We start from the raw sequence: 27,088 nt of genomic DNA, 5'->3' as shown, positions 1-27,088 counted from the left end.
TTGCTCATCATCTGTTTAGAGCAGTGCGTAAAATGCTGAACGGTGTTCCGTGTGATAGTGTCCGTGATAAGAACAACGAGAAATAGTGAGAGGGCTTTACCTTGATAAATACTGACCGAGGCACAATGTTGATATATCTGTCACACTTCAAAGTTCACTCTTCGGATTGCGGCAGAAGCTAGTTCTTCTGGCACCAGATATTGCCGCAAAGTGTGTAAGATGAGTTTGTGTGGCACACGGTCAAGATCCAGAAATGTAATGTGGAGAGGATGATGTCCTTCGCAATTTTTCCACGATCGATGCAACCCCATAACGATCGCGGACATCACATCCGAAAAGAGGATATCGGCGATCGTTATGGGGTTACACCGATCGTGGAAAAATTGGCAGAAAGGAGTCTTCGATGGTATGGTCACGCAATTTGTGCTAACGAGAATTCACTTGCCAAGATTGGTCTGAACATCGGAGTCGATGGTAAACGACCAAGGGGCAGGCTGAAACAACGGTGGCCTGATACGCTGGATGGCGTTTTAAAAGCCTCGAGATTGCACTCAGATCAGGCATTCGATAGAATTAAATGGCGAAACCGACCCCGCTTGTGAACGAGACAAAGACTGAAGGAAAAGAAGAGGATGATGCATCACGGTGTTTCTCCATGAAAAACCGTGCAACGTGTACTGCCTCAAAAGTTGATAGGAGCTTTTGATAAATCTGACTTGGTTTACGGGTATTTCAACGACGTCCCAAATGTGCTCGCCACAAATGCGTTCAAAAATCTTGATGATATAGGGTAATAATGAGATGTTAGGTTACTTTTCTTTTCCTATATTGGAGGGGTCGTGTTTATTTGTCCATCAGATTGTTGAGAGTCTTGCTGGTTTCCTCATTTTCATTCGTTTGATTGATTTTTCAACTACTGTAGCGTTGACATGAAGGTCCTGACGGTCTAACACGAGTTTCTGCTGTGTAGACATAGCCCCACGGTCCTCTTGGGACACAGATTATTTTGGAGACTATAATCAGAACCCCGCCGTGACTAGCACAGTGGTACTGGTTTATACTGAATACAGGCTCAACATTCATACTAGCATTGATACGAGGCCTATCTAACACCTCTACCGCAACTAAGGGATACGGCGACCGGACTGTACTCCCTTAATTCCATGCTTGAGTCCGTAGAGACCTCTGCCCAAAATATGGGCGCAGCCGCAACCACAATGAAACACCCACAAGAGAGTCAATCGCAAATATCCGGGCCGAGATCATATTCAGATGCTCTCAGCGGGCCGTCTCGGTTCCTATGGTACCGGATAACCTTCGGTGAAGCTTCATTGCAAGAACCACTTCAGATGAGTCCCTTGCAGATTCGGATCAGGTCGCTCTCCTCGAGTAAGTGAGGACGTCATTTCCCCACGCATTGTTGTGGCATTGGCAGGTGATAATTGCTTCAGATTTCGGTAGCCCTTGTGAAGTTGATGAATAAGGCAATTCTTCCCTTGAAATCTGTTCAAAATATTCCCGCTATGTATCCGACGTGGCTCGTCGGTCAGTAGCGAACGTACCGTGTCATTAACAAATAGGTCATTGATGAATCAAGGGTCATCATATTTTGTTGGAGGCAAGAGTGTCGTTTTTGATGACATTCTAAATTTGAGATGTAGTAGCACTTCAAGTAACGGGTGATCGCTAGTTGTTTAAGGGCAGTCGTCTCAAATTTCTTGGGTATTACAATGGAAATTTCATTCCTACATGGACAAGGTAACTTCAATAAGGGTAAATTGAAGCGTCTAATCAGTTGTTAGGCTGTAAATGCTTCTGCATATTTAATGTTGTCATTCGTTGGGTAGCGAGTGTTTGATGAATTGTCTGTTAACGAATTTTATAATAACATTGCCCAGCGCTGAACATTGTAACTGATCGGGTGCGCATTTCATTTGAATTTTTATGCTAGCCTATTTTTTCAAATCCATATTTCTTTAGTCACCATCATTGGTGCTTCGGAGGTGATCTCTTCTATGTGCAAATCTGGCAGTTGGGGTAGGGTAAATTTAACTGGATCTTGGGTTGGCTTTTGGGGTAGAATAAATTTAGCTGAATATTGGGAATTTGTTCTGCCGGAATGTATTTTACAGACGTTTTTAGCAAGTACAGTTCGTTTCACTCTGACTGGCCACCACTCTCTTCCGATCTAAATTAATGGCCAGCATTGAATGAAGACATTAATCAATTTGTATATCTAGAAAGCATCTTTTCTGCCAATGGCGGCACCGAACCTGATGTCGCTTGACACATCAACAGCACAGTCCAGATACCCGTAGACATGTTGAGCAAAAACCGGAAGTGGAATGGATAGGACACACATTAAGTACAAGTTCGTTGCTGCCTAAGCCAGGCAATCCACTATCTCAAAATGATCGACAAGTGAATCGCCCCCGAAGAATATATCACAGAATAATGGAGGAAGAGTGCAAGCTTCTCGGGAAGTCCTGGAGGGAGCTGAAACACATTTTACAAAACTATCAATGATGGCACTTGGGCATGATTGGGTTGCAATTATAGAGAAATGGCAACAACATAAAATGATACTACACGCAGTCTGTTGGTAGATTACCCGGAAAACAATCGGAAGAGTGCATGAAAAAGGATTGCCAATAATCTTCATTAATGAGGGCATCACAAACAATTGGGATATCATGGGAATAGACGCTCAACGATTAAGATTGCTTTATGCGGATCGTTGGGAGAAAGTGCAGAATCGGGATGCATCATCAATCTGATTCTTTTAAAGTGTCTATTTTGGAGCCGCGAGAAATCTCTGGGTTAAAAAAAATTCATTCCCTCACTCTCCCGACGGGATTTGCTCCTCTAGTATCGTTATCTTTGGCGCGAATAATGGCCTTGAGGCGGCACATGAAAGCATCACATGCTGCCCGCAAGTGGTTTTGTGGTCCATTTCCGACAAAGCGCTTGCTTGAAATGTTTGCCTGCCCAGGGCTTTAATACTCAAAGACAGCTTCGCGGAAGATTGTTGCATTTATCTTGATGCCACGGTCCAAAAATATGAGCGGAGAGCGTCCTTAGGCGGCTATGGCAGCCCATCACCATTGGTGCTACTTGCTTTCTGGTGGCCGGCCGAAGATATTAATTTTAGAAAGACCTCTCTGGCAAGTAAACTCGATCATTTTGTTTGTTCACAAACTGCCCAATCGTAAATAGGCTCTATGGCTCGTTCCACTCTTACTTTTTTCTGTTGTGATGTAAGATCGTGTGTTTTTTGAAACTTCAGGCTTCAGTTTAAGCTCATTTTGCAATATTCACACTTCAAGCGGATATGTTAAGCTCATCAGCCATTTTCTGCCACTGCGACGGGAATTTCGCTCAATTCGCTTCTTCACTTTCCGAACCATTTCTGACGATGTTGCTGATTTTTTCCAACCCACCATAGCGTTTTGCAATGCTGCCAGTATCTTTGTAACGAGCCATGGTTCGAGATACAAATGATTTATTAACGTTGAAGTGTTGTAGGGCTCTAACAATAGCTACTTGTGAATTTCCAGCCAAATATAAAGCAATCACGCTACCGCGTTTGAATTCCATCACGAATTTTTTTTCTTTTCACTAAACGCAAATCGCACATTTGTATACAGTAAAATTATCTGTCATGAGGCAAAATTTAAGCGCGCTGTCATGAACAGTTAGGAAACTATAGCAGTCTGAAGTTGGTTGCAGTTCAATTGCCTTCTATATTTTTCCACCTCTCGATTGATTCTTTTTTGAATTGAATGCTTTTCTGCACTTTTGGACCGATACTTTCGAATGTTTGATTTGATATGAAATCGGTTCCTCCACGTCGAGTACAATGGACCCCTGCGGTTCAATGCAGTTTGGAATCAACTGTCTCCCACACTTTTGGCTCGTGAGTAAGGCATTCATTTTCCAATTCCCTTTTGGTACCTTTGCTTCCGGCGACGCTGCTCTCATCGCAGAAGTAAGACAGCGTCTACCCTGAATGGAACTCTTAGCTGGTTTTGAATTCATGAATCTAGAAATATCATATACAGCAATCTATCACTTGCATGAACACTAGACCCACAATTAACTTTCTTGAAAATTAACGAAAATCTTAAATTTCACAGGCGTGTCCAGCACAACAAGCACTAACCCTGCTCAATCTACTAAAATCGATGCAACTAACAGCAACAGTAGCACCGTTGCACTAGAAACAACAGTTTCCGTGACCGGTCATGATTGCGCCAGAGTGGATCAGGAGAATGCCGAATTGCGGCGAAAGGTCATCCGTCAAAAACGTGCCTTGGAGAATACATGGAATAGCTTACGTGCGGCCAATCAGCGTAAGGAACAGATCGAGCATGGCATCCGGCTGCAAATTCTCAAAACACAAAACGTGTTGAACTGTGTTCGCACAAACATCGAAACTGAACTAGCAACCCCCAAAAAGGAGAGCCCACAAAAGTAAAACGGTTTCTCTCTCTGCCTGCGTTTTTACTACTTCCGTACTCATCATCTTCTAATACCATGACTGCGAATGTTTAAGTTTTATCCGTTTCACTGAACCTCAAAAACTGTAATTAATACCAGGACCTTAAGCGAAGGAGTTAACGACTCGGAAGGGACACCATAACAAAACGGAATGCAGAGAAATGCACATATTTTTTTTACTAAAATGTACTATGAAAACATTACTCGTGCCATTCATATTGAATGAACTTTTTAATTTACTTTACTTTAGTTGGTATAGATTTCGCTGATAATTTCAGTTTCTTTCATTTTTCCTGCTCAGGATCAGATTAACGTCCGGCTCACTTTGACCATGCTCAATTGTGAAAAAATCTTCATTTTCAATCACATCCTAAATTTTTGTTTGGCAGATGCAGATGTTATTTATTTTATTGTGAGAATGATTTCGAACAAATTCTTAATTAAGAAAACTAAAAGACTTTGAGGCCCGTCAATGTAAGAATGTAAAAATGATTTTTCAATGATTAGATCTAAATGGATGTATTTATTTATTGTGCCATTTTGTAATTTTGCTGTATCGATAACGACTAAGATGGATGTAAATGATTTTGTTTTATCTGCCTAAGTTACATCTATTTCTTTAGTATTTCTTTTAAATGATGGTCCGAATGCTCAAACATTTTTTTTATTTTATTGTCAGCTTTTATTTCTTTCTTTAGAATTATTGTTAAATGTAATTCTCATTGTGTTAACTATTTGAAAAGAGAATATACTGATTTGATTTTAATTGAGATAAGAACTGTTCTTTTCATTCAAATTTTCATCTTAAACAATTCCTTTATACCCTCTTCTTCCTCAAATATTTCTAATTAATCTCTGTACCTCGAATACAGTGTGGAATTTTAATTTACTCGCCCCTACTACTTCCAAATTCGAGGAGTAAGAATATCAAACTTTTCCAAAACTATGTCTTAATAGAAACAAATCAAAGGGACCCAGGAGTTGGGACAAAGCAACGAAACTTAATATGATAACAACGAGATGCAACAAATAAATTCATGGGCTGACGAGGGATCACCCTTTTTATATCTAGGGTTGATGAGGGGAAATTCTAAATATTTTAGACAATTGACCTTCGCAGGGGGCGCTCATATTTATTTACAAGTACACCCGAACTGGATCTCCATCACGCCATGGATGGTACTAACTTCGGGTTCATTACGCTGTCCAAGAATAAAGTTGTTAGTAAAATTATAGAGGAACGGAGCATTATAAGTGACCCCACATCCGGTCAGCTACAACCTCTCATCAACGGTAGTGCAACAGTCCAACTTGAACTTCGGTCTTGAATCGTATTGTTTTAAGCGATCAAGGTATGTTGAAATGCCGCCTGGAATATGGCAAGAAGATGCCTGAATTTGTACAAAATAACCAATATTTTCGGAATAGAGTCATCGTGAGTGCTGAGGCACATTTCAGTCTTAACGGGGCGATAAATAAACAAAATTGCTGGTTTTCGGACCCGGAAAATGTTGGAATCGCACATCAAGAACCTTTGCAGTACACTGAAAACACTGTTGGAAGTATTGTGTGCTACACACATCATAAGACCAATCTTTCTTGAAGATGGCGAAGGCCATATAACCCCGTATGATGGTAACGGATACCAATCCATGATCACCGAGTTGTTGCAACAATTAATCGAGGAAAAATGCCTTGGAGAGTTATTGATTCCAGCACGATGGCGCAACGTACCGCACCTGCCGTGCGAAAAGCATATTGAAAATTTTCCATAATGGTTTTGCTCCAAAAATGGGATTTCAACCTTTTTCTGGGAGTTTACTAAAAGGAAAGGAATACACTAATAAATAGGAGCCGAAATTTGTATTGCTGCCAGATGGCCGCCGAGCGTTGTGACTCGTCAACCACGTTTTAAGCAATCTGTATCGACCAATTTTCAAAATTAAGTTTCATTTTCTATCATAAACTTGGAAAACTATTTTTAAAGATTTTTAATGAGAAAGGCGGCCCTAAGCGCCGTACAACAATCAACGATACCCGGCGTATTAACGACGTTTCCGAGGATGGGGTGGGACCGGAGTTATCAATGGTATCCGATGACAATGACAGCAACAAATGCCTAAAAAGGCCAGCGCGCTCGACGAAATGCGAGCTAAGTACGATGATGTGCTGCAGCAACATGAGAATAATCGAGTTGCTAATGAAAACGATCAGCGAATTTAGGCACACAATGAAATCTCTGCAATCTATGCTGGCAACAGTTTTTCCCGCTATGAACGGGAACGTAACCAAACCAACGGAATTACCGGCTGACTATCCTCCACTGCGCGAGCCACGTCAAGCAGCGACTTCGCCATTCCGCCCAGTAGTGCGTTAAAGCTCAAAAAGGAGAAAATTTCCCCATTTACAGCATATAATATTGATTACCACAGCTACTGAAATCCCTAAAGGCGTCCATAAAAAATATGAGAGATGAAAGAAGTCTCATTTTCGCAGAGTCCACAGGGGACCACGCCAATTTTTTTTTCGCTCATTAAAAAGGAAGGGCTTAGTGCCACTACAAGAACCCCTTTACCGCTTAGAACTTAGTCAAGGTGAAGTACATTCTTCATCCTTCGAAAAGGTCAAATCAGTGGAAGAAGTGCAGTATTACAACTGCCAAAACTTTGGGCATATCGCTCAAAAGTGCACAGATGCATTAAATGGGCAAAGAGCCATCGACGTGGGGAATTCTCAAGACCCACGACGGAAGTTCCACACTGCTGCAACTGTGGCCAAACTGGGCACCCTGCAAGCTACCGTGGGTGTCCAGCTTATAAAGAGATGGTTGCCAGACGAGGAGCTGCCAAAACCCGGAAGGCAACTGGGAAATCTTCAGTCAAGCAAACAGTGACTCAACTTTCACAAAGTTTGACCAGCCCAGGCCCAAAGCAGCCAATCAAACAAAGGTTTCCGAGAATTGGTTGAAGCTCTCGCTTCTGCGCCCAACAACGAGCAGCGTCAATTCGCTGCGATTAAACTTACCGGTAACTTATGGGGGGACTAAATCGTGAATCATCTGCAAATCCATGTTCCGCAAACTTGCCGATTTCTTCAGCAAGATGGTTCGCAAATGGTCATGGAAAGACTTTATCCAGAAGCCATCCTTTGTGGTCAGTCCTTAAGACATCTTACGTCAATAAACTTCCGTTCGATTGATAGTAGATCGATTCCACTGACGTTGATGTATTTGAGGCATCTTCAAAGTTAAGGAGGTTAAGGGGTTCATCCCGTGTGAAGCCCGTTTTTTTTATAAATGTTTGGTGAAGAACTGGATGAAGGTACAAATACGAATTTTTCACCATATATTTATTGACATGAGCATGCGTAGTATTTTTTCAGCCCAATAGCACCCGTCTCCAGAAAAAGTGTTCTCTGCTGCCACGTTAGAAAGCGCTGTGATTACCTTAAAGAAACAAGTCAGAATACCGCAAGCTCGCGCTTCGAGTATAAAAATTGTTCATTATGTTCTCCATTACACGCGTGCCGAATCTTGTACTTCTGGGATGAGCATAAGGGGGGTTGCCGGGTAACTTTCTAAAATGTGGAAATCTATTATTATTAACTTTATTTGTAGAGATATCGGAACCGAATGTATTTTGAGGCCTAGATTTCGTAGATGCACTACTGGTTTTTTTTTCAGATTTTTCGGTTGGATAGGTTCTGAGAACGAGACCCGCTACAATTTTTTTGGGCTCTATTTTGAGCCCTTACTCCCCTATGTTTCACCCAATATCAAATAAGGAACCAGTTTCGAAATGTACTGATTCAGCCCTTTCATTTGATACTCCACATGGCCACATTTTATAAAAAAAAATTTTACACCCTCCATTCACATGTATGGGGAGGCCCCCTGTAAACTTAACACAAAATGGCGGTACTTGCTGTATATAAAGGGAACAACAGATCACATGCTCCAACCAAGTTCCGTGACAATCGGTCCAGCCGTTTCCGAATAAATCGGCTGTGGCAGACATGCATCGACTCGATTCTAATAAGGTTTTGTTTCACACAAAACCTTAAAAATGTAAACGGCATTTCAACGAGCAGACTTAATCACAGTCCGCAAACTAAGATTATTAAAAAATATTGAAGGCTATATTTTTGGCGCCTTGTTAAACTTTTCTTGCGAATTTTGGCGTTTTTTCAAGGTTTCTTTAATAAATAAAAGCGAAACTACTGAATGAATCTCAATTATCGTAGTTTGCGGACCGTAGAATTATGTTCTAAATAAGTCCTGAAAATTTCAAAGAATTTCGTTGGATAGATTTTGGGCAGTGGTGGCAGCAGATTTTCAACATGCAGTTTCGTGAAGAATGCAAATCTGAACTGATCATTAATCTGCTATATCTAGTCATAAACCTTAAGTCTCTTGAAGAAACACAAGTAAAACCTTGGTTTCAATTCTTGTGATTTTAGCGGTCATTCAGACGGATAAATACGCGTTTTATTACGGCATGTGACATGTGACATTTTACCTGTTTAAGTCTGTAATTTCCGAATGACTCCAAATATCAAAAAATCACTTTGCTCATATATTCTACACTATATCTAGATACAATTGATAAAAAAAATCGATTCCTCAGATCCAACACACGGGATGACCTCCTTAATAATATGCTCCTCATTCACGATAACGAACAACTTATCACATGGAAAGTACGGGTAGGTATCAGTGGCCGCTCCGAGGAGCCCAATTGGCGCTTTGGCGCGCCGTTTTGATGCCACAAACTGTTAAGACCGTGATTGTTGTTATGTGAGCAGGGAGGCAGAGTCCAGCCGGCTCGGATCTTCAGAGCCAGCCCGTAGCATTCACGAAGGAAAGCAGCTCTCCGACCCTGCTGCCAGAAATCTCTCTGAGGTCCCCAAAGAATGGTTTACTCAGTGTCCGCGGCCTGACTCTAGCCAGAGCTGGGCAATCGCAGAGAAAGTGCATGAGGGATTCCCTTCCTTCTCCGCAGCTTCGGCAATGCGAGTTGTAGGATATGCCGAGCCTAGCGGCATGGTCCCCTATGGGCCAGTGCCCCGTGCAGACCGCCGTAATCTTGAATGCATTTGCACGCGTCTGGCACAGGAGCTCTCGTGATCGGGCTATGTTATAAGCGGGCCAAATTCTCCTTGACTTGGCACAGCTTGTAAGCCTTCGTCATCTCAGGCCCGCGGCTGCTAGGTAGTGCGAGTAGACTCGGCCTCCGACAGCCGCCACTGACTGTATTCGCCGAGGGACTGGCAAGAGCAGAGCCTCGCCTGGCCAATCCGTCAGCCCGCTCATTCCCCTCTATGTTTGCCCGGGAACCCAAGGGAGAGTGATCTTGAGCGTGCCGCCCAGATGGTTGAGCGCGTCTCTGCACCGCCCCACTAGCCGGGAAGATGTCGTCGTTGAATACACGGCTTTGATGGCCGCTTGGCTGTCGGTCAGAATGGCTATGTTACGCTTGGGGCTCGAATCACGCTCCAGCCATCGACAGACTTTCAATATCGCCAGTACTTCCGCTTGGAATACACTGGCGAAACCGGGGAGACCATACGACTTGGATACATCGTGTGTATTTGAGAAAACTACCGCACCGACTCCATAGACCATCTTTGATCCGTCCGTAAAGAATACCTTGTCATTGTCTTGCAACATGCCGCCGGTCTTCCACTTTGCCCTGGTTGGAAGGTCCACAGCAAAGTTTCTCGTGAAGTTTAGCTTACGTGTGACATAGTCCGTGGGGGATGCCCAGATTTCCCGAGGTATTTCATCTAGGATGTTGCTGTGGCCGTAGGACTTCGCTGTCCAGCGTCCGGACTCACGTAGTCTGACGGCACTGCACCCTGCTACATATTTGATGTGGAGGTCTAGGGGGAGGAGATGCAGGAGTACATTGCATCTGCCGGGCAGGACTGCAGAGGCCCCGTAGCACCTGCACGCACAGTTCTTGAATCCTATTAAGCTTGATTCTATTGTATTTCTTCTTCAAAGGCTGCCACCATACAATAGAGCCGTACGTTAGGGTCGGACGCACTACAGCGGTGTACATCCAGAGAACCATCCTCGGCCGGAGACCCCATTTCTTGCAGGTATAGAAGGCTATACAGGCCTTCTTAACCCTCAGTTCTATGTTCAACCTCCAATTTAGCTTAGGATCCAGGATTACACCCAGATACTTTACATTAGAGGAAAGAACCAATCTTTGTTTATTCAGCCGTGGTAGATGGAATTCAGGTTTCCTTGTCTTGATGGTGAATAGCATCAGTTGGAAAGTACACTTTGCCACGATCTTTAATCGTATAATATACGGAGTTTCACCTTTCCTGGTTGAAATGCCTGTTTCTCCTAACAAGTGAAGCCATCTTCGCCATTATTGCATGTAAGCAGAAGAAGCTTGCTCAATTGTGCCGTCTCCTTGCGGAACTGTTCCTTTTAGTCTCTGTTCAGCAGCTAAATAAACCTATCTAGAGCAGAAATATTTTTCTCACATATTGAATGCATCGAAATTAATAGCATCAATTGTAATTACACCTAGAATCCGCCACCAAGCTGCTTCATTAAAATACTGTTTTTTTTTTTGAGTCATTCAGGCGAGAAGCGTCTTTTTCCAATCGGATTTCCAGTTTTATATCATCTATTAATCCATTTCTGCAAGTTAATTCTGTACATAGGTCTAATTTTTACCTACCATATATCCAAATCTTCGACCGCTCCAAACGAAGATCAATATTCTTTTTTATTTTACTGTTATCCTAGCAAAGGAAAATTCGGATATCAAGGAAATATGGGGGAGGGTTTTATAAATTAAAAACAATTTCATTTGTTTTCTTTGTTCACTTTATTGAAGGAAATATCATCGTTTCAACATCATTACAATAAAATATGAATTTCAGAAGAGATTAAATTAAAAAAGTTATAATCACTCTGTGACCTTCCCTTATCTGACAAATATTAAAGACAATAGATGACAGTAAAGCGTGAAAAGGTTATAAATAATAATCTTCGTCCATTCAATCGAGTTCTGCCTCAACAAAGCTAGCAAAACATTTTTAATGAATGCACGATAATGGTTACATGGTACGTCAGAGAATTATAATATAAAATTAGGTCAATTTTAAATTTGTGTCTATTAGATATCATCTACACAAATTAGTTACATTGTTTAGGCGTCATAAGATAGACTAGATTTTATCTCGTCCCTTTATTTTTAATTGCAGCAGATTAAGTTCTGATGTGCAAACTTCAAAGGGACTGGATTAGAGTCACAACTTCCAGGATTCTAAACCAGATTAGGCCTTAAGGGAATGAATCAGCCATTTACGGTGGAGCATTCAAAATGATTCTCTTGATAAAGGCGCACAATGCTATTGGATTAAATAAATTTTTAAATAAATAATTTCGATGTCGTGATTTAACACCTTTTCGGTTGTTAGCTAGGACTAAAAATACGATTCTTTTCCGAGCAATCTCGAAAACAAGAAACCTGGTACTCTCAAACAAAAATAGTACAATCATCTTCAAAATAAACTAATACTCTTGGATAGAAAGGACCTTTTTCTTTTGAACGGTAAACTACTAATTTACAAGTGTAACACCCGAAAAACTTGAAGATACGTACCTGCTGTTTGCTGTGAAATTTTCAGAGCACTTAGAGCGAAGCTTGTTGAAGTACAGACGCTTGCAGAAAATGCAGGGAACTGATAAACTTCATGGTCAAATTTCTCATGACTTTCTTTTTTACCACAATAAATATACAAAATTCTAAGTCAGGTTTTTTTATTCCTTTTTAGCCTCTTTTGTTAGAACATGTCAAGTTCATGTATCTACCTTAACAATCGATGCAACTTCAAAACATTGCACAGAAATTCAAAATAGATTAATTTGCTCTGTCCCAACTACTTCACCCAATAGCAGTGTAGAGTTCCTAAAGGCTTCCGGAGTGGGACTAAAATTGATATCTAATTATAACTAGAGCTCTAAATTCTGTTTTTATTGTGATGTATTCCTTAAGCCTCTTCCCTTTCAGTAGCAGGTCATGATTTGGATCATCACTTCCTCTCGATTATAAGCTTCTCATACGGGTGAAGTCATGAGGTTCTCACATCACTGTCTGACGTGTATCAACCAACGTCTTTCGAAATCCTACATGCTGCAATGAACTCCTTGAATGCATTGCGATTTATCTTCAGTCTTACCTTTTTTCAAGGATTTTTGCTAAATCTGCAACTATTTATCTGAAATCTATGACTCGATAAGAAAGTAAGCAGATATCATCTGTGGAACCGAAGTCCCTTAGGAGACATGATAGTCCATCCTTAATATTTTTAATAAAATGTATTCTACCTTTTTTCTTCTACACAAATCAGATGAATTTTGTGAAGTTCAAACACATAGAACCAATAATCTTGTCCTTAATGTGGACCAGTGAAATCATAATGGATCTCCCCCTAACGTTCACAAAGGACGTAAAGTTTTACTTGTTTGAAAAGTATGTATCTACTTCAGCGTTCTGAATCAATATGATTGATTGTCCAGATATTGAAAAGCAGAAAATGTTTGATCTTGTCCCGAATTTTAAAGTCATTTAGGAACTATTATTGAGTTCCGCGGAACTTAATTGAGACGTACTCGTGCATATAAATTTGTTACATTGTTGTGATACTTAACTTTTAAGATATATAGATTTTTCTAGATTCCAAAGCCCGGGATAAGCCTCATGGCATTAAGGAAGAATCATAGAATTTATTGAAGCCTAGCATATAAGAAAGGACTGCAAACTTAAAGATATGTAGGATAGATGAGAATGAACAGAAAGAGAAAATTGGTTTGTGTTTATGAGAAATTCCGAGTCAGTTACAAACAAAACGGTGACGACACATCTAAAATAAGATAGAGTTCTTAAATTTCATCTTTGTATACCATCGATATCTATATATCACCTTTTTCAACATTCGAGGGTTAATACCGTTGTTATACGGCAAAAGATAACATTGAATTTCGAAGACAACTCAAAAGCGAAAGTTAGCGGCTTATCTGATATCCTTTCTAATTTGACGAAAAAAACACAAGAGACCATGAAGGCTCTGAAGAACTATGATAACACGAAGGGAACTGCACGACACCAAAGTGTGTATGAAAAAGTAGTTCGAGGAAGTAATTGAGTGTGAGTAGTGATTAGAGCGACGACGTCCAGAAAATCACATACGCTGAAACACGTTCGTACTCTACGTGACGACCACTCAAATTAGCACGAGTATTAAGATTGAATCATCAATAAAAGTTGACTGGAAATAAAAAGGAATCCTTCCACGAATGCATGTGTGTGCACGATGACACCACCACGTCGTACCATAAATATGTCACTGATAAATCAGCGAATAAAGCAATCTTCAAATTACGAAGCTAAATAATGGGGAGTACTTTTCACGGAAATCACAGACCAAACGAAAAGACTAAACCTTAGTTATAATGAACAAATCAAACGGCTAATAGTAGAGTATATTCCAGAAAACAGTTTAGGTGTAGATATTAAGACCAGAATTTGTGTGCTTATGGTGGGGGGAGAAGCATAGCCTCTAAGCACTCAGACCGTGGTGGCTCGACTCCCCCGTCTAAAAGAATATCCTGAATTCGTTTATGTATCGCGGTATTTCCGTTAATGGATGTGATGCTACCCATTCTACATTCCTTAACGATTTTCGAGGTGATCAAACGACTGGTGGGTATCGCTACAGATTAGGATGCTTCTGTCCTTCAACAGTTTGTCGATCATCCAGGTTCTGCCCTTAGGATCGCAGCTTCAAAACCAGCAGCATATTGTCCCAAAGGAAAAACCCACTTCCCGTTATTATTCGAGAAGTAGACCCCGGCTCCAGAACCCTGTGTTGTTTTTGAGCCATCGTTGTATCCCGCCACACATTTCTCTGGAACTTTCTAGTTCTCTCTACGTTTCAGGATAACTTCATATTTTCTACCAAATTTGTGTATAAGGACCCCGGAATCAGAAGGCATTGTAAGAACGCAACGGTACAGAGAAGCAGATGACATCGAAGATCGGCCGAGAGAGGGGCTAAACGTTGAGCACCACGCATTCAAAGTTAGTACCACACCCTTCTTTAATGATGGTAGGGTGGGGAGTTTCCTACCACGGCGTGACGGATATTCATTTTTGTGAAACCGATATCAAGACCTCAACTCAGCAGTGTAAGAACAGATGTTAGATATCGTAGTTGAGCCTCTAAATGCTAAATGAAAGATTCTTCGAGGGTAATGTTTGTTGCTTTCAGCAGGATTTTACGCCAGCCTACAACGCCAAGATCATTTCTGGCTTAATTTGAGCTTTGTATCTATTTTAGTTCTACTGTAACAATTTTTCAAGGTATTGAGAGAACTTACGGCTTTGCTAGGTAGAATAATAGAATGTATTGTAGCTTAGCATGTAAAAAAGGACTGCATGCCTTAAAATAAAAATAGTCTGTGTGTGTGAATAGTCTGAAGGAATGAGAAATTTCGAATCAGTTACACACAAGAACGAAACGAACACCAGTCAAGGATGCAGCGCACATAGACGAAATAAATTAGTTAAACTTTTACGTTGAGAAATCGTGGTGCTATCAAGAAAAAAAATTAAATAATTAATAGTAGACTGGAACCATCTTTAAAGACGATATTCCGATCGCACTGAGGGTGCTATATGTGGCCGCAAGTGGAAAGAAAACGGTAGACGAACTTCTAAGGCCCTGGCTATTCGAGGGAATTATTGGCACATCAAATTCGGAGTTCGATAGTTCTCGTTAGGAGAAAACAGACGGTACGTAATTATGGATCGTCTACTGAGTACTAACAAGAAGCTGCATTTCTCGCTGCTAAATGAACAATTACCAATTAAATTCATGTGTTACTAGGCAGAACTTCTTCCACGTACCAGAAAATCGGAAATATGAGATTGATACATTCTGGCTGATTTTTTTTTAAGATTTCGATGGGGTCTTATACTTGGAAAGAATTGATGTGCAGGTAGCCGGTGCCTTTATTGAAAATGGGAGAGCGATTATAATTCTTTTGAATCCCAAGTATCGACGGAAATTATAAGCGAAAAAAAAGTGCACGTGACCGTGGAGCAAAGAATCAATTAAATTTTTGGTCAGGAAGGTAGTGCATCCGCCCGAAATTCTGGAGAAATTGCGCGAACGGGGAGGCCCGAGTATTTGCGTGTCAAATTCTCTGGAGAGTGTGAGAAAGTCAAGAAACTGAGCCACGATCGCCGCCCAAGGACGAATCAGTAGCATCAACGCCGCAACAACCGGCATTTGCCTTAATAAGGAACTCCAGACATCCCGGTTTTGTGCCGAGGTCCATCTCAGGCAGGGCCTGCTTCGTCTTCTTTTTCTACCACAGATATTGCCCTTATAGACTTTCCGAGCTGGATCATCCTCATCCATGCGGATTAAAAGACCTGCCGACCGCAGCTGGATTTTATCCACAACCAGATGGTCGTTGTATCACTCATAGATTTCGTCGTTATGTAGGCTACGGAATCGTCCATCCTCATGTAGGGGGCCTAAAATTCTTCGCAGGATTTTTCTCTCGAACACGGCAAAGAGTTCGCAGTTTTTTTGCTAAGAACCCAAATCTCCGAGAAATAAATAAGGACTGGAAAACATCGAAGCGTAAGCTCATATTGGAAAAGTGTTATTCATCTCGATTCTCTACATGCTCGGCGCACTAGTTATGCACAGTATTACTGTAAAATACTGGATGCTGCGAAAAAGGCATTACGGCGAAAAAAGAAAGTAAAACACGTCAAAAGCGTGAATCTTCTTCATGACAACGTAACCAACTCACCGAATCAAAAATCGGACCCCTTTGACTGGGAAACCTTAGAGCATCATCCATACAGTCCGAACTTGTCTCGCAGCACTTAGAGAAGCGCTTAGAGGAGAGCGATTTGACGACAACGCGCCAGTGGCTTCAAGCACGTCCAAAGAAATTGTATGAGAACCGGATTCAAAAACTCAATTCGGAGGAAAAAATGCATTGCCTTGGCAAGAGAGTATATAGAAGAATAAAATACTTTTACAAATGAAATATAATAAAGAGTACTTTTTTAAAAATCCTTCCCATGTATATTTGATGTCCGCGTATTAATGGTGCGAAGTCCTTAAATCGTTCATAATACTTGGAAAATACATCAACGCTATATTCTGGTGCGATGGTCGAGTTGGTTGAACGCAAGCCTCGTGATTTCAATGCCTCGAGTTCGAACCCCTATTCGTCATGAATGTTTGCGGGCTTTGTGCTTCCCTCGTGCTGTAAACTAATCACAGTATTGAGTGTGATGGAAATGAAACTGATGTTCTCCATTCCACAAAGAAGTAAACGGCAGGATTGGACGTCCCTTCCTCATCGAATTAAATAAAATCTCCCGTGACAATATCAATTAGGGAAATTACAAATTCTTTTGAATGAAATTTGAATATTTCATTGCTACCTACGGATCGCCAGGCCAGTCAGAACGCCGCTGAAGTCGCGAAGGGCTGTCTGATATTAAAAGGCGTGAAAAAAGTGTGCTTAACTCGATTTGACAGGCTAATTGCGAAAATTATACCAGAGTATGCGTGTAAAGCCCGCCTAGTTGAGGCTTATGAACGATTGCAATTAGCCTTAATATAAACAGGTCCATAATCACATTGTAAGGCTCAAACGCAAAAATGGAGTTACACACGAGCTCAGTTATTGTCGACTTTGGTGTGATCTGGTTGCAACGAGAAAGTGACACAGGAATAGGAAAGTGAGTGAGAAAAGCAAACCAGACTAAAGAAAATGCACGAACTACAAGTTAAAAATTCTTACTATTATGTTAACACGACTCAGAGTATATTAGTGATGTATCCCTCTTAACTGAAACTGATTGTCAGGTTTTCATAACGATGAAAAAAAAAACGCGGTCTACATCTCGTTGGTGTTGGCCCCTCAGTTACGAAAATTCCCCCAAGAAATATGTTGTACTCCTGCCCTGGCCACCGTTATTTGTTTCCATTTTTTTTTCAATCAGTTTATATGCATCGGACCATCCTCTCTTGATTTGAACCAAATGTGACCTAGCGATATCATCTTATTCCTTTCAAGATATACAAACACTACAATCATAGCTTCTAGACTTTCATAACTTATTACATTTCTGGTAAATGATTTTTTTTATTTATTGATATATCGGCCAACTCCCAAAATTCTCAGAATTGAATATGGTTTTGTGGAATCGCTTCCCTGCTGGACATATGCTTCTGCTTTACCTCGAACTGCAGATATCGTTTAGAAAACGCATCTAAGTCGTTATGTATTTGGTCGATTATGCCACATAAATTATGAACATTACGCGGTTATATATTACAAAACGTTGATATCGTCTCGTTTTATATCCTCAATAGAAAACTTATTCCGAAGAGGTAGTTATGATGAGACTATAAATGTTCACGATGAGGACGAAAGCAGTGTTACTGTGCACTGTGTAATTCGGAATTATAGTATTGTAACTATTTTATGAACTTAACAACCATATGCTAGTTGTTTAGCTATTGAGAATAGGTACATTGGTCTGGTCCCTTAAATATACCGCATAAGACTTTGATTTCGTCTTGCGGTAGTGGAAAGGACGGTTGATAGTTTGCATGTAAGTTCAATGTAGCAGGCGGCTATGCTCCATAATTTGGAATGCATTATGTAGTTTATAACGACTGTGATATTGATTTCGTCTCGGTTAAAACTTCGAAAAATGTAATACTTTTCCGAAGCTGTTGTAAACAAGACTTTGAGATTGTCATAATTATGGATTGTACTTACCTGTAATCGCTAAAGCAAAAGAATGACAATGAATTCGGGACCACTTTGTATCAAATGTCTAGTAGGTCATGATTTTGAGATAATCGGTAAAGATAACACGATTTTAGGGGTTCCGTGGACCACAGCCGCGAAAGCATGTTGCTTTCCAAATGGTTCGGTCCGCCATTAAGTGGATGGCGGACTTAGGAATCCCTCAATTCTTAAACGAAAATTTACAATTTTAGAAGTTTTGCCAAAACTTTCAAGGAAAACCTAAGGCACAAAACATTTCAGATATTTTCATAAAAGGCTTACAACTTAATTGTTACACAATGTTAATTAGTGCAAGTTTAAAAGGATCAAATAAATTCTAATCTAAATAAGCATCGAAGAAAGGACTATCTGGCTGCCGAAATATCGGTACATGCAAAAGTTAAAGTCCCTCAAAAAGAGCTTTATAGTGGTCCTAATTTAATGAAAAGAAATGTATTCTTGCCTGTTAGGAGGAGATCCTACAAATTAGGTTTTTGAAAAACGTTGCAGTGGCCGAGCTAGTTAAGCGTCAGCCTCTCGACCTCGTCGTTGCCAGTTCGTCATGGATGATTGTATTTGTCCTTGTGATGTTCCGCCGTTGTAAGCATAAAAAGGAGACATATTTCGAAAAAAAAAGTTGGCTTGATTTTTTGAAACCTAAGAGTTTGCTCCACTATTTCCATTTGAAGCAGTGCGCCTAAGACGGCTAAAGCAACGAAATCTCCTGCATCATAAGATAGCACAGTTCAGGCGACGATTTCTGGCTATATTTTCAGAATCGAATCTTACGATTTGGTCTTATTTTTACTCTCAATCATTAAGGACGAAAGACTTGCATTAGCTTGCAAAGAGCGAATGAATATCTATGTAACTTGCAAATTCCAAGTCGCTATGGTACAGGGGAGAGTAAATTTTTTAAGTTTATAGTTTGAAAGAGGAAAAAAGTCTAATTATTGCTATTTTTTGTTTGAGAATTGATTGAGGGATCCTAAGTCCGAAACTACTTGGTGTCATACGAAATCGTGAAGCAATCACTTTTTATCGATTATTGCTATCTATGAAAATTTGCTTTAGTTAATATGAAAAAGTTTGTATCTAACTTTGAAACCTATGCAAATTGGAACACATTGCATAGTTTTTTTGAGTAGAATTTAATCTTGTCCTACTACGTTACCAAAGGTTAGTTAAACTAAATTCTCTGGCTTATAAATAGGACTGTAAATTTAAAATTGTTTTGTTTATTTATTGGCAGTTTTATTTTGATTGAATATTTTCCCGAAACTACGCTGCACGATTGTCATCACCTTAAGGTTCTGGTTGATCAAGTTTTTACCAAACATTGCCATAATTACATTGTCACAGCCACATATATGTGCAACTATTTTCAGCATTTATCAATGCCCTTCAACATCTTTGCAATTACACTGGTCAAAAAAAAGTTTATAAAGAACGCTTCAGGTATGAAAGGTTTTGTGTATTTCTTATATTAAGACATTTGAGTGTGCATTTGCCTCATTATTACGTAGCATGTAATATATGCATATATTATGTGAGCGTATCCACTTTCGGGTGTTATTAAAATTCAGTCTTGAATTTGCAAAGACAACTTTGACCTGTTAACTTTGTTAGTAATAGTGCGATTTCCATCATGCTCTATGTTATAGCCTACATTACTGCACAATTTCGTGGTGCTAAGATAAATTTAAGGGGGGTTGTAGAGCCAATTACCAAAAATTATAATAATATACTATTATTAGCTTTATTTGAAAGAATATCGGTATAGAAGGTATTTCGGAGCCTAGGCACCATATAGTGGTAGCCTCTTGATTTTTTGGTTTGGTAGTTTCTGAGAATCGGCCCGTTAAAGAAATAATCACTTTGGACCCCCCGCAATCAACACCTTTCCACCAAATGTCAAAATGAAGACCGGCTTCGGAAAGTGCTAACCGATACCCCATATGACTATATTTGATGAAAAAAATGTATACCCCCCTTTTGCATGTATGGGGACTCCCCCTTAAATTCGACGTAAAAGTATGCGTGAGCGCCCACAGCTCCCACCGCGTGATCGCGTAAAATAACAAAAAATGAAAGATATTGCGTAAATTCTGTGATACTTTGAAAAGCGCCAGTTGGGTGATTTTTAGTTCGGAAAAAGGTTTATTGGGTTACAAAATTCCAGAATTATTGCATATGAGACCATGCATTGTTTATAAAATACTCCGGGCTTATAAAAACGAGGATAGGATTGACAGGATACTACGCTCTGGTCGATCTGAAAACGGCCGTTGCAAGATAAGGGGATAATCCCTCGAAAAGTTCAGTGTAATCCTAAAGTAAATGCTGAACACATTACTCGGAACGTACTGTAAACAAATTTGGGTTAAACAACTAGAAACCTGCCGAAAAGTACCAGTTTTAATTCCCGAACCACTCGCAATAAACCGTACATCTCCTCAATGAATAAGAAAAAGCGGCTCGAGTTTGCAGAAAAGTATATCTTGAAAGACGAAACTTTTTGGAGAAGGGTTACCTTCTGTGACGAGTTCAAATTCAATTTGTTGGGTAGCGATGGAAAGGTAAAATTCTGGCGAAAAAGAACACGCTGAATTTAATGAGAAAAATGTGAATGTGAACATTAAACATAGTGGCGGAAACGTCATGGTTTGGAGTTGTTTCGCGGCGTTAGAATAGGCGCACTGCAGTTTATTGAAGGAACGATGACCTGCCAAAGACTACATCAAAATTTTAAAAGAAAATCTGCGCCAGAGTGCTGAGAAACTAAGCACCTTAAACTCGTTCCAGCTGTACCAGGATAACGATCGGAAACATAAAGCGTATGTAATCTGGCCATGGCTCCTTTACAACTGGCCTAAAGTATCACCCACGCCTTCCCAATCACCGGATCTCAATCCCATTGAAAACCTATTCGTCAGCGCCCACCCGGTCACAAATAAGGCAGAACTGAGAACGCGACTCCTCGAAGAATGGAATAATGGTAATGTGTGGGAAGCATTACCTTCGAACCCTGGTGGAATCGATACCTGGTCGGTTATTAGCCGTAATTAAAGCCAACGATGGATACACGAAGTATTAAAAACTGTTTTGATTCTGTTTTTTGAGCGCGATTGATTTCATTATTACATGTGTATTGAATAATGTTTCTTTTGAGTTACAATCCATTCTGGCATAATAAACAGATTGATTTCATACTTTTCCCCTTGTGTTCATTTTATTGGGCATTTTTGACAAACTTTTTTGACTATTGTATTTCATGTTGGCATACGGTATGTGTATGTCTTCATACAACTGCATAGTTAGAAACTCTATGCAGGCAATACAAGACAGTTGCTCTTGTCCCCTTCGTCAGCCGAGGATAAGTAGATCTTCTTCCTCGGTTTTGATAAGGACGGAAGTTTCCACTTTATTTGAAATTTGAAGCTAACCGCGATTGAATGTGTCTATTACAGCGAACCGCACAATTCAAGAGTGAATTATTTGGCTATTTTAATAGATATGTTTTAATCTAGTCCTTAGCTTCTACCACAGTCGATAAAGGATCGAAAGTAGTTTTGGACAGGACATATATAATTCAGAAAATTCTTTTAGGGAAAAATCACCGATAAAACCAGTTACGCGGTTTCGTTGCGGCGATATTAGCATGTATCAAACCCGTCCTATGCTATACAAAAAGAAAGATTTTGTGTAGTATTTTGGAGTAGAGATTACTCTTGTCCTCTGGGGAGCTGTAATTCAAAACTTTCGAATTCCAGTTTCTTATGAGGACGAGAAAATCGCTTGGCTCTGATAGAAATGCTTTTTATCCGTCTATCGGCCGATAATTCTACCAAACCTGAAGTCTGGTACTTTCATATGTTGCATTATTCAACGATAATCAAACAATTTCCTTTTTAAATTCTTCACATCGTAAGGTAATTAAATAAAAAAGCAAAGCATACTCATGTCATGTAAGAGCGGAACCCTACCTTATTATCACATACGGGACAGTGCATTCTTCATTTTGGAAATTTTCCTTCTTTGCTTCGCCACTGTGACGAATTTTTTTTTATCTTGAACACAGGATTCAGCAAATTTATCAAACTAGTAGGTTCTTCGGAAAATCTTGTAAGGAACTGGAACATATTGCCAACAATCGGCAGCAGCACGCGAGCGTAATGTCTCATATGAAGGTATATGGCAATCATACAAAATTTAAGAGTGCTTAGCTGGACTACATTTTAAATATACTGTTAAATTCAAGAGTTTTTCTCACTAGAACACTGGACCAATTAAGCCTTTAAATACTCTTAATATGTTTGATTAACTTTTGCTCCTTCAACTTTTCTAACAATTTCACTGTGGTTTTCGACCTAGGTAACTCTGATTTGTACCAAAAGGTTCCAATGATTGTTGGAATTTTATGCAAAATTAAGGGGTCCCAGCGATTTCGGTGTATATCCCGAAATCAGTTTGCAGTTAAACTCTTGCGTTGTTTCACGCCGTACGCTCATGCCCGCTCAGAAAAAAAAAGGTACATGCAGATGTGTGAATGACGACTTTTGACCCCCAAAATTAAGCCAAACATTTGAGTTACCCCCGAAAGCCATTACCTTAAGCAACGTCTTCTACTCAAGAAGGCGAAAAATAAATGTCGCAAAATTAAATCAGCCAAGCGAATTGGTTATACAATATATTTGTCTGCTTCCAGTTCGTAGTTTATGGAAACTTGCCCCATCGTAGCCATTCGAGTTTGAATTTTCCAGGTGAGGTGAATGCTGAAAAAGGAAAACTCAAAATTAATGGAAATCGAATGTTAGACCTATGATTTATAAAAACATAAAAAGTAATAAACAATTTCCACGACATCAATAAACAATGAGAAAATACACGTTAACCCTTAACATACCAAACCCCTGTCCACATTGTTTGCCAAACTGGGGTTTTTTCAGCACCACATACTTTTCTTAATTTTTTTTTCTTTCAATTTCAAAACAACCAACAAGTCCACAACTTTCTTGTAAATTATATTGCATAAGCGAAAACACCAAAACGTATTGTATCTACTTATCTACCAAACACAACTTCAAGGCGTTTATGCAGTTCATTTTAAGCAGATATATTTAATCTAGTCCCATTTGATCTCTTACAGAACATTAAGGGTTCTGTCCGGTCTGAATAAGGACAAATTTTTATGCCAAAATTTACTTAGTTTTTTGTTTGGGCGTTGAGGGAGGCCCATTTAAGAAGAAAATTTGTTTCCCTCTTTTTAGGCTGAAGAGCAATCAAGTTTTCAAAAAAATACGAGTGAAGATTCAATCCAAGGAAAAGGCAATTCACCAGACGCTGCCTCACTTCTGCACTGGCATACGGTCCATGATCAAATGGACTTCGGAAAAAGAGAATGAAGAAAGTGAAACTTGAATTCGTTAAGCGATATTCAAAATTGAGCGTAGAATATTGGAAAAAGATGAATATTGGTATTCGTTCAGAACCGTTAAATTTAATTAATTTTAATGTTTTTACTGTTTTCAATACCATTCAATATTTAAAAATATTAGGTTTGTTGATGAGTCCTGCATTAAGAAAACCGTTAAACATGCCGTCATCTGCAATGGTTTGGGGAGTATTACCATTAACGAATCAGGACCCCTTTTTCGTTAAGAAAATTATGAGTAAGCACCAATATATAGAAAAAAAAAAATGGAAACCGACGCACCACCATATTTGTGCGTGCATGTGTGACGAACTCGAACTCCAATGCCGTGCGAATTCGCGAGAATTCAGCGTAGTGTGCGCCGTGACAAAAGTGAAGCTGTTATTGCGCTGCCGAGGAAAGCGGATGATGCCGCAAAACGTAATGATTTCAGAAGTGTAGACCCCATCACGAAAGAGCTTGTATGTGGTCGCAAATTTCTTGATAGTCCTGCGAAGGACGTCAACGTCGACCTCCGTACATGATGAAGACCAGCTAAAAAATTGAAAAATACACTTCATCGTAGTTCTTAACTCCATCACATCCGATGAAATTTTTCCTCTTGAGGATGAAATAGCTAGCCGCCATGACATGTGGATACGGACTGTTCCTCCAAGAATCATCTCGGCCATCAAGCACTCAAACGGAGTAAAGTCGCTGAGCTCGACGATCTTCCCGCAAGGTTATTTATCGCTGCACCTGAACTTACTGCATATCTGCTACTTCCACTCGTACGGAAATCTTGGGAATCCCCAGTGAGTGGACGATCGCTAAGATTCCAAAGGGCACCCGTTTCGAATGTGACAATTGGGGGTATCTACGTGCTCCCTGTTGTTGGAAAGATAATAGCTGAAATTAACCTGGAACGCATCGATGATCGCCTCGAGAGATTGATCGACAGACAGCAGGTTGGCTTCCTGGCCGGATCCTCCTATTTACATTGAGCAAATCAACACCCTGCCGATCATTTTGGAACAGTGCGTGGAGTATGAATTTCTAATTTTCCTGCTCTAAATCGATTTGGAGAAAGCTTTCGATAGTGCGAACAGGGAGTACATCCGAAATACTCTAAGCAGGAGGGGCATTTCAGAGAAACTAAAAGTTATTTTCAGAACGACATGATGGCGCAGGTCATGTGCCGCACCGAGGTAAAATCTCGGAGGACTTTGAGATCCAAACAGAAGTCTGCCAGGATTGTCATTAATATTATTTCTTCTTGTTCTTGTTATCAGTGACGTTCGTTTTGCTGCCTTGTAAGGAGAAGGAGTTCAATGGACGATGATATCTCTTCTCAAACATCTTGACTACGCTGATAACATCTATTTGGTCCCTCACCGGGTCATGGAACTTCGTCAAATGGCACTGGATTTGGAAAGCGAGAAAGATAAATGCCAGCAAAATCAAGATTCTCAATTCGACGAATCATCGCACTTCCCCTTTCTGCATCAATGGACAAAGTATCGAAGGCATCGATCAATTTGTATATCTAGGAAACGTGCAAAAAAAAAACGACTAACAATTTCGTCCAGAACAAGCAACTCTCATCAGACGTTACTTCACCTCTGCCCTGAGAATAACGAGACTAAACGTAGCAACAAGTGGAAATCGCTCCTTTTTGTACAATCACAAACACATTTCCGGTCACGCTGGTTCCAAGATGACGCAGCGTCTAATGCCTTAAGGTTTTGTGTAAGACATTTTTTTTCACCAAATATAGTCATGTGTGTAGGGCTCGGTGAGTACTTTCCGAATCCGGTTTTAATTCTGACATTTGTTGGAAAGTTGGGGAATGAATTTAAAAAAAATCAAGAGCTTACCACTGCATGGTGTCTACGATCGAAAATATTTCTGTTCAGATAAGAGTTAATAACAGTATATTACTACAATTTTTAGAAATTGGCTGCAAACCCACCCTTAAGTTGAGTGTAATTATGCGGTGTTTCTAGCGATTAATTATTTAAAATAATAAAAAACGCTTTTCTTAGTGGTAGGATTTTGAATCCGAGCAATGAAAACTAAGGAAAACTTTCCGTGAGAAACACGGTTCGGCCGGAAAGTTCACTTTTTTAAAGCAAAGTACAGACTTTCAACTGGTTTACTAACCAAATTGCAATTCATTTTCCGCAGATCATGAATTCTTAAATCTTGAGGAGTACAGATGTTTTACCCTATTAAGGTTGCAAATTACCCTACTGCTGTCTAGATCGAAGGAAGATTGATATTCTTTCTAGGCGGTATCCCGAATTATGGATAACATGACATCGAGAATAGTTATCGTTCCGATGCTTGTAGTTCTTCTAAATAAAAATAAAACTAGATAGCTTGCTCCTACTACAATATATTTTAATAGTTAGTAAATACGTATTTCGAAAGCTACTTACTTTCTTCCTCAGTACTTAAGCTACTTAAGGAGATCAGAAGTTTGAAACACGTTGGAGTAACAAGGCAAACTGGGAGAGCGTGGCTGCGACATGCGGCTTAAACCAGCAACTGATTACTTGGTACACTGACGGATCCCTCACAGCAGAGGGAGCGGGTGCCGGTGTCATTGGTCCAAGGAAAATGTACTTTGAGCCAATGGGCAGGTACACTAGCAAATACCAGACGGAAATTTACGCCATAGACAAATGTGCCTCCTTTAATCTCCAAAGGAACTACAGGGGGCAGAACATAGCTATTCTCACCGATAGCCAAGCAGCGATCGAGGCATTTAGGTCCAACCAGGTGAACTCTAAACTGGTATGGGAATGCCTTGAGAGACTGAATACACTCGGCTCGTCCAACAAGGTCTAGATACTTCAGGTTCCAGGCCATGCTAGGTTGGAAAGCAACGAGGCAGCGGACGAACTAGCCAAGAAGGGAGCAGGGACGCCTTCACACGGGCCAGAACCCTTCTGTGGAATCGGAAACGGTTTCATGGCTATGACTCTAAGAAATGAAGAGGAACGGTTGAGGGAACTATACTGGGCGGGCCTACCAGGGATGGAGGGGGATACGAACCCATGCGCACAAAGGATTGCTTAAACCTCACCAAAAAGAACCTCCGAATCATAGTGACAATTCTCACTGCTCATCGTCGGCTGAACTATCACCTAGGGAAGCTAGGGATATCTACGGACACTGCCTGCAGGTTTTGTGAACAGTATGACGAAACCTCTGTATACATCCTGGGACAGTGTCCGGCACTTGTGCAAAATAGGTCGAGGCCTGGGAGGACACTTAATACCAGATGCAAAACTGAAAGATCTGAA

General features: G+C 40.3%; 1 protein-coding gene and 1 long non-coding RNA gene across 5 annotated transcripts in view; one reads left to right on the top strand and one right to left on the bottom strand.

The window, feature by feature from the left end:
- Positions 1 to 5,278, top strand: part of LOC119654866 (centrosomin) — a 125,261-nt gene extending 119,983 nt beyond the window's left edge. For all 4 annotated transcript variants that reach the window (XM_038060455.1, XM_038060459.1, XM_038060456.1 and 1 more), the window contains one exon: positions 4,137 to 5,278. In XM_038060455.1, coding sequence (XP_037916383.1) covers positions 4,137 to 4,477 — 341 coding nt within the window. In that variant the 3' untranslated portion in view covers positions 4,478 to 5,278. The remainder of the gene's footprint in view (positions 1 to 4,136) is intronic.
- Positions 5,279 to 11,332: 6,054 nt separating this feature from the next.
- LOC119655593 lies at positions 11,333 to 15,913 on the bottom strand. Its single transcript, XR_005249925.1, has 2 exons — positions 12,132 to 15,913; positions 11,333 to 11,877 (listed from the first exon to the last, which is right to left on the bottom strand). It is a non-coding gene; the product is annotated as an uncharacterized LOC119655593 (long non-coding RNA).
- Positions 15,914 to 27,088: the final 11,175 nt, after the last annotated feature.

This window comes from Hermetia illucens, chromosome 4, assembly GCF_905115235.1.
Source record: "Hermetia illucens chromosome 4, iHerIll2.2.curated.20191125, whole genome shotgun sequence".
Taxonomy (NCBI): Eukaryota; Metazoa; Arthropoda; class Insecta; order Diptera; family Stratiomyidae; genus Hermetia; species Hermetia illucens.
This window is presented reverse-complemented; position numbering and strand designations above follow the sequence as displayed.